The sequence below is a fragment of the Lepidothrix coronata genome, unplaced genomic scaffold, assembly GCF_001604755.1.
Source record: "Lepidothrix coronata isolate B3197 unplaced genomic scaffold, Lepidothrix_coronata-1.0 Scaffold23, whole genome shotgun sequence".
Lineage (NCBI taxonomy): Eukaryota > Metazoa > Chordata > Aves > Passeriformes > Pipridae > Lepidothrix > Lepidothrix coronata.
The window spans coordinates 1965973-1978858 of NW_016690203.1; the positions used below are offsets into that span (position 1 = coordinate 1965973).

At 39.3% G+C, this 12886-nt stretch overlaps 1 protein-coding gene across 13 annotated transcripts in view; it reads right to left on the reverse strand.

Annotated features, from left to right (window-relative positions):
- Positions 1–266: 266 nt before the first annotated feature.
- Positions 267–12886, reverse strand: part of MAK (male germ cell associated kinase) — a 32969-nt gene continuing 20349 nt past the window's right edge. For 7 of the 13 annotated variants that reach the window (XM_017808594.1, XM_017808593.1, XM_017808592.1 and 4 more), the window contains exons 12-16: positions 11151–11282; positions 10426–10500; positions 6299–6427; positions 5774–5821; positions 267–3603 (exon numbers count right to left, since the gene is read on the reverse strand). In XM_017808594.1, the coding sequence (XP_017664083.1) occupies positions 3449–3603; positions 5774–5821; positions 6299–6427; positions 10426–10500; positions 11151–11282 (539 nt within the window). In that variant the 3' untranslated portion in view covers positions 267–3448. Of the gene's footprint in view, positions 3604–5773; positions 5822–6298; positions 6428–9065; positions 10194–10425; positions 10501–11150; positions 11283–12886 lie in introns of those variants that run through there. The other 6 variants (XR_001873801.1, XM_017808600.1, XM_017808598.1 and 3 more) reach the window with 6 other exon arrangements.

A 12886-nucleotide genomic window follows, 5' to 3' on the forward strand; every position in this document is an offset into this window, starting at 1 on the left:
ATGAAAGTTTCTTTAAAGACTGAAGGGTTCATGTGATCAGTCTTTGTCCTCAGTTGATTCCCTTGATGCCTGAAATTGTTCCAAATATAAACCTGCCATAGAGAAATAATCCTGGAAGCTACACATGGTTGGTAATGTATCCCTTTTCTGGTTTCATTTAACTTATATCCCTTTCTGCACAGATCCTGAGCTTTATTTCCTCAACCTTTCTTTGGTGCCTGGTACAGAGAGAGATGGAAGCAGCAGGGTTGATCCATTAGATGGTGAGACCCTAGAGTTGCTTAGAATTCTCTAAGTATCAGGCTAGTAGCTTTGCAGGAGGGTCACATCCTGTAGTTTTCCTTTCCTCGTTCCTTGCTGCAGCAAAACAGGCAGGTCAGTGACCCTGTGCTGCCTGAGCAGGAGGTGCAGAGCTGGGCCAGTGGCCATAGCCATAGCCATGCTCTGCCAGCAGTGCAGTTTGCCAGGCAACTCACAATGGTGAGGCAAGGCTGAGATCAAGCCAGGATGCCAGGTCAATCAGATTGGGTTCCAGATCCTCAGAGACATGGCCAGGAATGGGTGCAGCTCCAGCAAGGGTCTCAGCAGCCTGTTCCCAGGCCAAACAACTTAGGTCAGAGCTGGCTTGAGCACAGGCAGTGAGATCTTGAGGGGGAACTGTACTCAGAGCATCTTCTTAAAACCCTTATTCATCATCCTGCAGAGTTCAGCTTCAGGTGTTCTCCTGTATTTACATTTCCCTCTTGCCTCCCTGCATAGAAACAGAAGATGGTTTGTTTATATGTCATCCTTTTAAGTGCCTAATCCCAGCCCATGGACTCACCATTGGTGGGCAAGTGTCTCAGTGTCTCTGCTCTAACTTGAAAAAGTTAGTAAGCCATTAGCATTAGCATTTAAGACACTTCTCTTTAAACTACTTCATATTTTTTTTTGCCTCTTCATATTGCTGTTGAATCAATTTTCTTCTGTAGAAGTAAGATGCACACATAAATGCATCTCCTGCAATAAAATGAGAACATCCATGATCCAGCAGTTTTCTAATTGTATAATGCTGGTCTCAAATCAGGTAACTTGCAAATTTGAGCTGCAGTTGTCTCTGATGGAATAAAGAAAATAGAAAACAGGGAATTGGACTTAAAAGCTTTTAAACTCTTAGACCAAAGTCTTAAGCTGCTGTTCCATGAGCTTTGGAAAGCAGTAGCTTGAACTGAGAACTGCTGGTAGAATGTGTTACCACTTTTCATGTTCAGGAGAAACAGCAGTAATACAGACAAAGGGACAAGAGAAAAGCTTTAGTCTTACAAACTCTTTACCCCCTTGAAACTTTTTCAGCATACTAAATTTTTTAAGCATTAGATGGCATTTCTGCACTAACAATCTGATAATGTGTCAATGAATCAGAATGAAAATGACTGTACAGAGCTCATTAGCCTTTTCTTGCTGTTTGCAAGAAGAATTTTTTAACACTGGTCATGCTTTGATTATGAACAAGTAAAGGCTGGTTTAGTTATGTCAAAGCCCTTTCAAGGTTCATTAGCATAGGGTAAGGGACAGCATGTTTCTTCTAGCCATATTTAGTGCCAGAAATAGTACCTGTTTATTTTTCTGCTCTAGGTGACTTACGGACATGTGAGCTATGGACATGTGAGCTTTGGATGTTCCTTGACCAGGCCGTGTTTTTAACTTAATCATTGGCATATTGTACTAGAGACAAGTGATTAATTTATCTTGTTTTTTAATTATAAAACCATTGCTTTAATGCCTGTTACAAACATTCTGAGGTTGTCCTTCATTGCCATGACAAGTTACATATATTCTACCAATAAATTAAGACACATTTAAATAGCATAGGAACATCTGTTAGTACTAATGGAATGACAAATATTTAATCCTAGACCAATGGCAATTGAATTAAACTCTCTAGTGCATTACTAACCATATATCCCTATCCCTGTGTAGCTCTTACAGTATTAAAGTGGCATTTTCTTTAGGTGCAATTTTAATAACAAAATATTTGACTTTTTGGTAAAATTGTTTTAGATTAAATTGCTTTCCAGGAAATTAATGTAACCTATATATTATGAAAGATTGGGTCAACAACAGAAATTTAAATTTTAATATCCATTATAAAAGCCTACAAATACATTTCTTTTTTTTACAATGCTTAAAGTAATCATTAACAGCTTTAAATCCTTAAAGAACATACTCTGTTTATACTTCAAAATGGCAAGTTTAATGTAACTATTAAGTCTAAAGCATCTATTCTAAATGCAATTGTTAACAGAAATAGCCTAGTTCAACATCCTAAAAAAACAGTTTATTGTACATTGCAAAGTCCTTTGCACGATATTATTATAAAACTTACCATAAAAGCTGGGGAAAGTACTGAACGAGCATATAAACAGCGACACAATGAATTATTAAAGTTGCTGTGTGTTTTTAGGTACCTAAGTTGGCCTTTAAGATCTAAACCAGAAAACAATATTTTTAAAGAACAGCCCAATATGTAGCCCCTCATGTAGCTTGTTCAACTTCTGTAGTTTAAGTTTGATCACCCAATAAAGATATAAAGAAACAGGAGTTTATTGATAATTTATGCATTTTATTATTTTATTATTCACCCTTAAAATCACTGACAGACCACAGTGATTCAGGCTTCTTAAAAGGTCACTGTGACACTCCCTTGACAGGACAGAGGAAAATCTCTACAGGTCTTTGACCAAAAATGGCATTAAGTTAATTATAACAGCAGAATCTAATTGTTAGGCTTCACTTCACAGCTTGAGTCTAGCATTCAGTACTTGTTTAGCTATTTTCCAGTATTGCTATATCTTTCTACAGCCATGTATCAGCCAAGTTTTTAGAGTTTTCTTGTGTAGTATCTATAAGTGGATTGCTTATGTCCCACTACAAGGATTTAAGCTCTCATTGCTACATGAATATTTGCAGCTTACAGACCCTGAGTAATTCTTAGTTACAAGAGAGTTCTGAAATCCTTGTAGGAGAGTTTGGTATTCCTCACAAAGCCGGAGCTGTGCTTCACTCTCATCTTCCTGCTGAGGAACCAGCCTAACACCTGGAAGCCTGGTGCTGCTCTGCTTCAGCCCTACTTCTAACTGCTTGTGTGCTTCAAGCATATCCCAACAGTGGATGTTGCACTGGATGAATAACCGTAACAGGGATAGGAGATCATCTATAGAAAAATGTCAAATGAAATCTAGTAGTTTTGGCAATATGTGTTATACAATACTTCATTACATCCTACTTTATAGCCAGTATTTTACATGGTATTATATGTGTACTATAACAGGTAATAGAACACAAGGTCTTTTTTTCTTCTTTACTATTGCATAGTCTTAAGAAAAGTTAGAGCAAATAGGCATTTCAGGTTTCCAAGTGCAGGAGGACCGAACACAGCGCACGTAGTATCTGTACAGGATGGCATTTTCTATCTGTTTCCTCCATATTTGGCCACCCAGTCTGTTCTTCCATGTACTCGCTGAATTGTTGGTGGGTAAGTTAAGATACTCATGTTTTTTGCTGGTGAATTGAAGGTAGGACCTGGTAATGGAGCACGAGCAGCTTTGGTTTTCCAGGAAAAATCTGAAAGGAACAAGAACTCAGAATTAATGATGACTAAAAAGATACTTTACTTCTTCACAGAGAAAAGACTGAGAGGTTAAAGATGACTTATGGTACTTAAGGGTGCCAATGTAGCAAGGTGCTTTGGTCTCCTACATGTCATAAAACATCCTGAGTTGGAAGAGACCCCAAAGGATCAAGTCCAACTCCTGACTCTGCACAGGACACCTGCAAGAATCCCACTATATGCCTGAGAGCATGCTGTCTATGCTTGTTTTAAGATAAGGTGCATGTTTCCTATAGTTTGTGTGTTTAATCCTCACCTACTGGATACTTGTTTTGCAGCAATCCCTCGAGAAAACGTTGAGACTGAAATTCAGTAGAAAAACTGATGCATATACCTACAATTTTGTATCTCCCATTATAAAACTGCTACAGAATGAGTGTGTTCTTTCTTCTATCTCAAATATCTCAAATATTTATAAAAGCATGTAATTATAACATTGATAAACTTATTAAGACCCAAACAGCTTAGACTGAAGGACAGTTTCTGGAGACCTTTTTGTTCCCTTTGAGATTTTATGCCTTTTATTTCCCTCCTGCTCAACTCAGAACTCCTGGTTTAACTGGTGACAAGACCTCTTTGCTCCTTTTCCCATTTCTCCATTGATTTTATAGGATCCATTCCAAGTCTGAAGGTTTTCTTATTCCTTAATATTGGTATCCACCTGATACCAAGTACTAGCAGTAGTGCATTACTGTATTCCTGGCCTTCCTACTCAGATTTCCCCTTTTTGCATTTCAGGTAGTTGGCAATTCCTCAAGCTTCATGTGACTAAAGTAATTGTGCTGCTGCAGGGGCTGATGCTTCTTCATGTTCATGACCAATTCTGCCATTTTCCCAATCCTTTAAAGTCAGTCATTTGGGACCTCTCTTATCCAGACTCCTGCTATACCTTAGCATTCCCAAAGTAGGTCCTACCCCTTCCATTCCTACATTTGTAGTTTAGTCTTCTTTTATTATGTATTAGTGATACTCTTAAAAAAAATTTCACATTGAAATTTAATGGTTCTTTGGTGCCTGTGTATCATTCTGTTTCTTACAGAAACAGTGGATTGAACCCATTAAAGAACAGGTGAGGATCAAGGCATTTAAAAAGGAGGAACGTCAAGGAACTGAAACTGGGGGTCAGGTCTCCACCTCTATGAAAACTAATACTGTTCCTTTTTATTGTAGGCTGGCATTCCCTATCTTTGGTCAGAAAGTATGATTCCAGCCTACAGTAGTTTGGCAATGAAGGCCACTTTTCCTGAGTCTTGGCATTTTCCACAGAGAAACTGATCCTTTATACTACATTAAATTATTTAAATCATGGCATTAAAAAACTTAACAAATTAAGAGAGAAATACAATTGAGACCATAACTTATTTCAGTTTGCATAATGCAAAGCAAAGGGTCACAAAAAATGTTAACGTTCAAATATTGACAGCTAGGAGATAAAACCTGCCATTTCCTTCATCGTTATCTCTCTTCCCATGCAAGTCTGCAAAGTTTAGGCTAAATATGAGGGGTTTAAAGCAATAGTATTCTTGCTCTTTTCCAGGACATGGAAGAGTGTCTTAATTGACCTCCATCTGCCAGCTTTTCTGACTTTTACTACACATTTTCCATTTCTAATTACAGATTAACAGTGAATTTATTTCCCTTTGGAACACCATATCTAATCCCTTCTCTTTCACACTATTCACAGCAGTCTAGAGATAGTTGCAGATTTTGTCATTCTATGAACTTCTTGATCCACACACTGTGACAAATCAAAACTCTCGCAGCTGTGTTCCAGCAGTGAGTTGATAAGATAATGAACTGCAGCTCCAGCCTTCCCTGGTGGGCTTCTGATGCACTCAGGCACAGAATACATATACATCTAAGCATATTTTATATATGCATGCCATCTCCTTCCTTCCTTCCCTCTCTGCTTCTCAGAAGTTACTTGCAAATTCCTAAGGAGAACAGGTAACTCAAAAGAGCACATCAGCAAAAAGACATTATTTAAGCAGGACCGTATGAGATTGGTGTGCCATAAGCCCTTTGGTTAAACAATTCACCAAATTGAGGGCCTTGCTGTTTCCTCTGAAGTAACTAGAGGAGCATGCTGCTGGGTTTGGACAAGAGCTCTAAATCTTCACTCACAAACCAGTTTCTCCTGCATCCTGAGCACTTCTGTTCGTCTTCTCTGAACTAGGAACATACAAAGAAAGTGCTCAGAACATCATCCATACTGTAGAGGATCCAAGGTAACAGTTACATTTAGAACAGACTTCACGTTGTTTTTACCAGATGGATGGAGTCCAGTCTACATGACCATTTACTACAGAGTTGTGGAGTTACATATTTTTACAATTCTGCTTGGTCCATCACCACTAATGAGCCATAGTTTAGCAAATGGTCCAAACTTTCTAGAATTATAAAAGGTTTGCACCTTTTGTAATTATTTTCTTTTTTACCTAATAAATATTAGTAGCAATAGTTTCTCTAGCTATCAGGGCTGCCTCTATACGCCTACATTCAGTTCACTTACGTTAAGAACAATTTATGCCCTACAGTTTTAATTATAGAACTTGAGGAAAACCTTACTAAGGGCTGATCTCTTTGGAAGCATGGAAAATTAACGTTTCTCTTTGTCTTGGTTATGTATGGTAAAAGGATATTTCTTACCTGATACAGGTGCACCAAGAGGTGCTAGCTGTATCCGTTGTCCCGCTGAGCCAACTTCTTTTTTATGGAAGGACGGGGTGTATATTCCTGATGGGTTGTAAGCAGCACTACTTACAAAGCCAGGATTTCCTGTTGACATTACAGAATTTTAGAATTTTCAGTAGCATTCAGAAAACCTTGCCTACTTTTTAAAGTCACTTCAAAATATATTTGCAGTACCCCAAGAGTACTCCCTAGTGCTCATCTCTTGAAAAAAAGTATATATTAATTCTTTGTTTTGTATCTTTACAGCACTTAGCAGACTTGCAAGCTGGAGATCAGCAGGAAAAAAACAACAGAGAAGGGTGAACATAGAAAGGTTTACACCGAGTTTTAGAGAAAGATAGATAGGATCTTACCTTTTGCTTACATCTACTTGCTTTACCAGAAGCTGGTTTAAGCTATTTGAAAACTAGCACTCAGCCCTACTCTTATGCTCAACATGTTTGGCCTTGTCATGGTTTGAGATCCCCCAAAAAAATCTAATTCCCTAGTCCAAGCCCCCTCCCCCATCTCAACCTAGTATAAGACGTGTTTTTTCCAGACAAAACACGAGACTCAGAATGGGCGAAAGGGAATATATTACAATGACTGTACAAATAAATATTATAATACATTATACACACGATCACAACTATCTCTACCATGACATAAGTATTTTCAATGGATCAGATCTCTTCTCCCCTCCAAATAAAAGTCCAGGAGGGAAGAAGGAAAGATCCTTTCTTCAGAGCAGCAATGTCCCTAAGGCAGCAGGTCTCTCTGTCTCTATGCAGCAGCCGTAACTGGATTGTTGTAGCTGGATCTCTTTTCAATACACACAAGGGGGTCTCCAAGCCCCTTGGCTCGTCGTCTCCAAACGAGGGTCTTTCAAGACACAAGGGGGTCTCCTTTCACCCCTCTCGGCCCTTCGACTCCAAGCGAAGGTCTCACCTGTGGACTGCCAGCAGGGACAAAACTCGCGTCACCACAGGCATATCACGAAATGCAGCGGCATCTTCGTGGAAGTCCCTTCCTCAGGGGGGTTCACCCCTGAGTCAGAACATCTTGGGCAGCATTGAATTGAAAGCCTTTGCCTCAAGAGTTCTACCAGAGCTCCTGTGCTCTGTCTCAGGCTGCTAGGCTTGTCAGCAGCAGCGAGGGGGGCCAAGGTCAACCCCCCCGCATTCCTTCTCCGTCCTGGTCCAGCTTCAGGACGTCTTTGAGCTTCTCAGCTCCTCTCTCTCTGGTGCTGCAGCACTCCAAGGCTCCTCTCCTTAATAGGAGTTAATCTCCCTCCTTTCTCGGAGGTCTCAGAGGGGTATGGGGTCTTATTCTAGTTCTTACCCCAGCTTCCTCTCTCCCTGCTGCTCTCTCAGCTCTCTCTCTCTTCATTAGACATCTCTGTGTCAGCTTGCCTGGTTGCAAGCTGCCTCTGCTGCGTTCTTATCTTTTTGGCTCTCTGCCATCGCTTCTGGACGCTGCTTCTGCCGCTGCTGTCTCTGCTCACTCACAGTGGAGAAAACTTTTTTAGCTCTCAACTGCAGGCACCTAGCCCAGCTTTATGCTGTTCCAGGTCCCCGCAGCCCCCGCTGTGGGCTGGGGGGCCAAAGCCCCCCAGAGGGCTCCTGCCCTCTGCTCCTCGTGGCCTCAGAACATGGCTACCACTTCTACAACACCAAACTACAACTAACCTTCTCTTCCGTTTGCTTGTGGTATGTTTACATTTCGCAGAAGCGCCCATTGGACGAAACTGCAAAACTTCCAGGGGTCACCACCCCCTGGGGTTTTACCACTTCCTTAGCTTCAGGGGGAAAACCTGGTTCAAACCACTACAGGCCTAAATCTAAAAGAACTGAAACCCAACTTCTCTTGTGGGAAGTGGTGCACCACTTGAAGTTGACTGCCAGTTCCATAGCTAAAAGGCCTACTATAAGGTCAGACCCAACTACCCTCTTTCTTTAACCCTGGTTATAATATTATGCCTAGTTTTGGCTCAGATCTTTCTTTAAAGCAGTACTCCCATGGGAAGGTTGACATAACCATCCTCATTTGGAAGCTGAGAAGCATTGTGCATGTACACACAAAATTAGTACTGAAATTAATGTTCAGTGGCAGAAGGATCTGTTACAATACTTAGATTCCCTGGTCCAAGACAATTTCATACCTTCCTCATATCTGTCATCACTTGGGACAGTGTAAAGACTGTGCTGGCACAATGTCCAGAGAGAAATGCTTTTCTATAGTGGTATGGTTCTGTGTTCAGTAGTATTGTGAAATACAAGGCCATACACAGTAGTTTGTTTTAACCTTTATTAAATGTGTGCATATTCATCATAGTTTCAGTGGTAGTTGCACTAAACATGCAGTCTCTGTTTTGACAGTTTTTGTCTCCTAAATTGCTAGCCTTTGTGCAATCCCATAATGTTCCTCTTCACACAAACACTCTCAGTCCTCTCTGATTATGTCAGAGCTCAGAGCAGTGGATCTATAAGCTGCAAAAGTGGTCATCTACAACCCAAAAAAGGTATCCTCAGCTAATTACAGCTGCATTGGGTTGTTGCAAACCTCCCTGTTCAGGAGCACTAACAAAAAGCATTCAGCTAACTCAGTTTTGCCAGTCTCCTCAAACTATCACTTCACAGCTCTGCAAATAGTTGGGTCTCCATGTAGCTTTCCTCTGTCCACTTGATGCCAGTTTCCACAGTAAAGAATGACACATCAATACAGCTGGTGAAAAATAAAACTTTAATGAAGTATTCCAATAAAATTTAACTTTCTTGTAGAGTCTAAGTTGTTCTTCCTTTTCAGGAATTTGCCTGAAAACCAAAACAACACAGTTTTAGTGGTTCATTCACCTGCTTGTGGATATATACACACACATTCTCTTATTCCCCAGATCCTAGCTATTGGGAATAGTTCAGATCTGAGAACTCAATAGCATTCCTTAAAATTTTGAGGTCTAAAAATAAGAACATGACAGGCCTCAATTAATACAACCTCAAAAAGACTACTTCTGTCTGCTTCTTTGCTACAGCTCAGCAAAGCTGCATAGCTGTCAAAAATTGTTCAACCATTTTTTTTTGTTCTCCTTACCTCTCAATGTCCAATGTCCTTTATGAATTCTTCTGCAGGAAGTGAAAAAGTGCAGCCAGGATGAACAGTCTGGGTGAAACAGAGAGGTCTGCAGGGGTGATCTTTTGTTGGATGAGAACAAGGGAAGCAGGAAAAAAAGTTCAATATAAAATAACAGAATAGCTACAAATTTAAAAACATCCTATTTAAAAGCACAGTTCCTTACCTCTGACTACTGCCATACAAAGGAAGGGGTTCTTGCTAGAGAAGTAATCATCCATCAGGCATCCAGGAGCTCTGGCAGCTGGTCTATAGGCAAGCACTCATTGCCATGATGTCCACAAGGGTGGCCAAGGCCATACCCCCATCTCAAACAACACACACCTGATTCTTCGCAAAGGATAAGGTCGTTGAATTGTTTGAGGTAGGTAGTGAGTTCAAAAAACCCTACAAGTAGTTGCAATGAGATGTGTCACGTGGGCAGTACACACCAGAGGGGGCAGGAACAGGGGGAGAGGTAAAACATTCCAGCATTTGCAATGCTTGTAGCCAACAGTGTATTTAGACATAAACTAGTGTGCCTGGAATCCTGAGTTTCCACCTTCTTACACTAAGGTAGCTCCACCAAAATCTGTTCAACCACAGCACTGTAAAATCAGTGTAAGAATCAGGTAGAGAATCCAAATGCAGGAAATGGTTCAAGTCCCAAGTCCTGTCATGAACAAGCAGTCCTTCAGGAGAGATGCACGTGCTGCTTAAGGATCACTTCTTCACCATTATCCAGCAACAGGGCAGTGACCTGCTGTGGATTATAATTAGGATAATAAAATACTCTCTGCCTTTTAAGACACAGTAAATCCCAAGAATCCAGAAGTCACAATGAAGAGAGCAAGGTTTGACAAAACAGAGTACAACTGCAAATGGAAGTATATGATCATCAGGAACATGCATTATAAACATAATTGTTTTACAAGAAACTGTAAAACATAAATAAGAAACATACAAAGAACTAGGCTACAATTGCTATAAATTACCTTTTGGATCTTCTAATTTTTCATTAAACCTTTCTTTGCACGATAGCTTTTCAATAGGTATAATTAAGTTCTCATCTGTAGGTAAGGAAAACGAAAGGAAGAAAAAGATGGAAAGACAGAACTTTAGAAAAAGGATAAGAAGAACCTGTTTAGGTGATGTAAAAGAACAGAGGGGAAAAAAGCAAGCAAGAATGAAACTTTGTTTAACTAGCCTTAGTCTTCACTACTAGTGTACTTCACAAAACATACTCCCAAAAATAACTTCCCTGAAAGTTCCCGAAAATAAGGGGAGTTTTCCTGCAGCACAGTATTTAGGACAAGGCTAGTAAACAGATAAAAGACATATTTAGAATATTAGGCAGCACTTTTATTACATGAGCACACCACTCACCATTTTGTTTTCACAGGTGACACTGCTGTTTGCTAATGTTCCATAGCACACTGAGCAGGCAGTAATAAGGTCAAACTATTTGCTTAAATACAGTACCTATGGTCTAAGAGGATTATGGACAAAATTTATCTTGACAAAACTTTATAAAGAATGGCTGGTCTATACCTTCTTAATGTTCTGAAAGCAAAATACATAGTTTTACATATGAAAAAACATTTGTTAAAACAAGAGGAAAAAAAAGTTTAGAAGCTAAGCTTGACCACAGAATTTAAACCAGATGGTCTTAACTACATTAATTAAATAAAGTATGATGAGATATAATGTGCACTTTTACCTGTAGTATTTCTCCTGAAAGTAAATCCTCCTCCAGTATGTGCCAGCGATTTAGAAAACAACTGGTTGTTCCAGGTTCCTTGTGATCCTTCTCTATTGACTGCTGCTAAAGAGACACTCTTTGGGTTTACACCTTAGAAAACAAATGATAAATAATGTTATAAATATCAATTTTCAAACATTATGCAACCCATGAAAAATGCACATTTTTAGAACAGTGAACCAACACTGAATTATTTGTGCCATAATGTGAACACCATTAATGTAAATTAACAATGTCCATTGATTAGGTTAGATTTTTAAGCTAAGCCATGAAAACTAGTGACACTGATTTAAGAAAAATTCTCTTCATGCTTTCAAGAGAACTTTTAACAGTCTTTTTAGTACAGTTACTTGGATTCTATAAAACCATAATCGCATTATTGATATTTTTGTCCATCAAAAAATTAACACAAATTAAAAATACCTATCAAAAACTAGGGTTCTCAAGACTGAAAATAAACTATTTCTTTAAGGGTTAAGTTAAAAAGTAGGACAAAGAGGTTCTTGTTACTTCACATGTTAGGAGCATTACAAGACTTAAGGGGATTACACTGCACGAAAACAGCTCCCAGATCTGCTGGTTACAGAACTAAAGTAATATGTATAAATAACAAATGTGCTCCTTGGAGCTATTATTCCCTTAAATCTTGGAATTAATTATTTTTTACATCTATGCCTTTCTAACTGAAAACCAGAGAGACACTAGAATCATGCTTAAAAGAAGATAAGAAATATAGATGAACCTTCCATTTGTGTTACCTTTAGATAGGGAAGCTCCTCGCCCTTTATATTTTTCTTTTTCTTTTCTTTTGGACTTAAACTCTTGAGCCTCTGGGCATCCTATTTAACATTCAGGAAGTGATTTCATATTCAGAAGTCATCACTGCCCTAATGAATTCCTGACAAATTAATGATACGTTGTAACAAAACAACTTGCCTGACAATGAGGAATTCCTTTGTGAGCCACCTGAATTCTCACATGTGGATTACAGCAGAAGTCATGATATGCTTATTGGAATTGTACAAAGCATCATGGTAACAAATAAATGACACTAAGTGACACCAAGAAAATAATTTGATTATAGTATATATTTAGAATACTTATTGAAGGAAACATTCTCTTTGCTTTCCCCTCCTTTCCATTCTCATTTCTAGCAATTACAAAATTTCATGTTATTTTCCTGATAAAAGCACCCAGATTTAGACTAAGTTATCTATTTTTAAAGATACCCAGGGAGGGGAAGTGAATGTGTGAATTCCTGCCAGTGCCAGTGGCTGATATTTCTAAACACTTCCTACAAAGAAGGCTAACTGTGTAAAGACCTCCAACCTCCTGACACTGCAAAACTGATAAATATGCATTATATATGTATAAAATCATAGAATGGTTTGAGTTGGAAGGGACCTTAAAGATCTTCTAATTCCCACACCCCTGCCATGGGCAGAGACACCTCCCACTAGATCAGGTTGCTCAGAGCCCCATCCAACCTGGCCTTGAACACTGCCAGATATGGGGCACCCACAACTTCTCTGGGCAACCTGTTCCAGTGCCTCACCACCCTCATAGTAAAGAACTTCCTCTATATATCTAATTTAAATTTCTCCTCTTTCAGTTTGAACCCATTACTCTTTGTCCTATCACTATGGTTCCTGATGAAGAGAATATATGTAGTTTTTTCAGTCCTCAGACACACT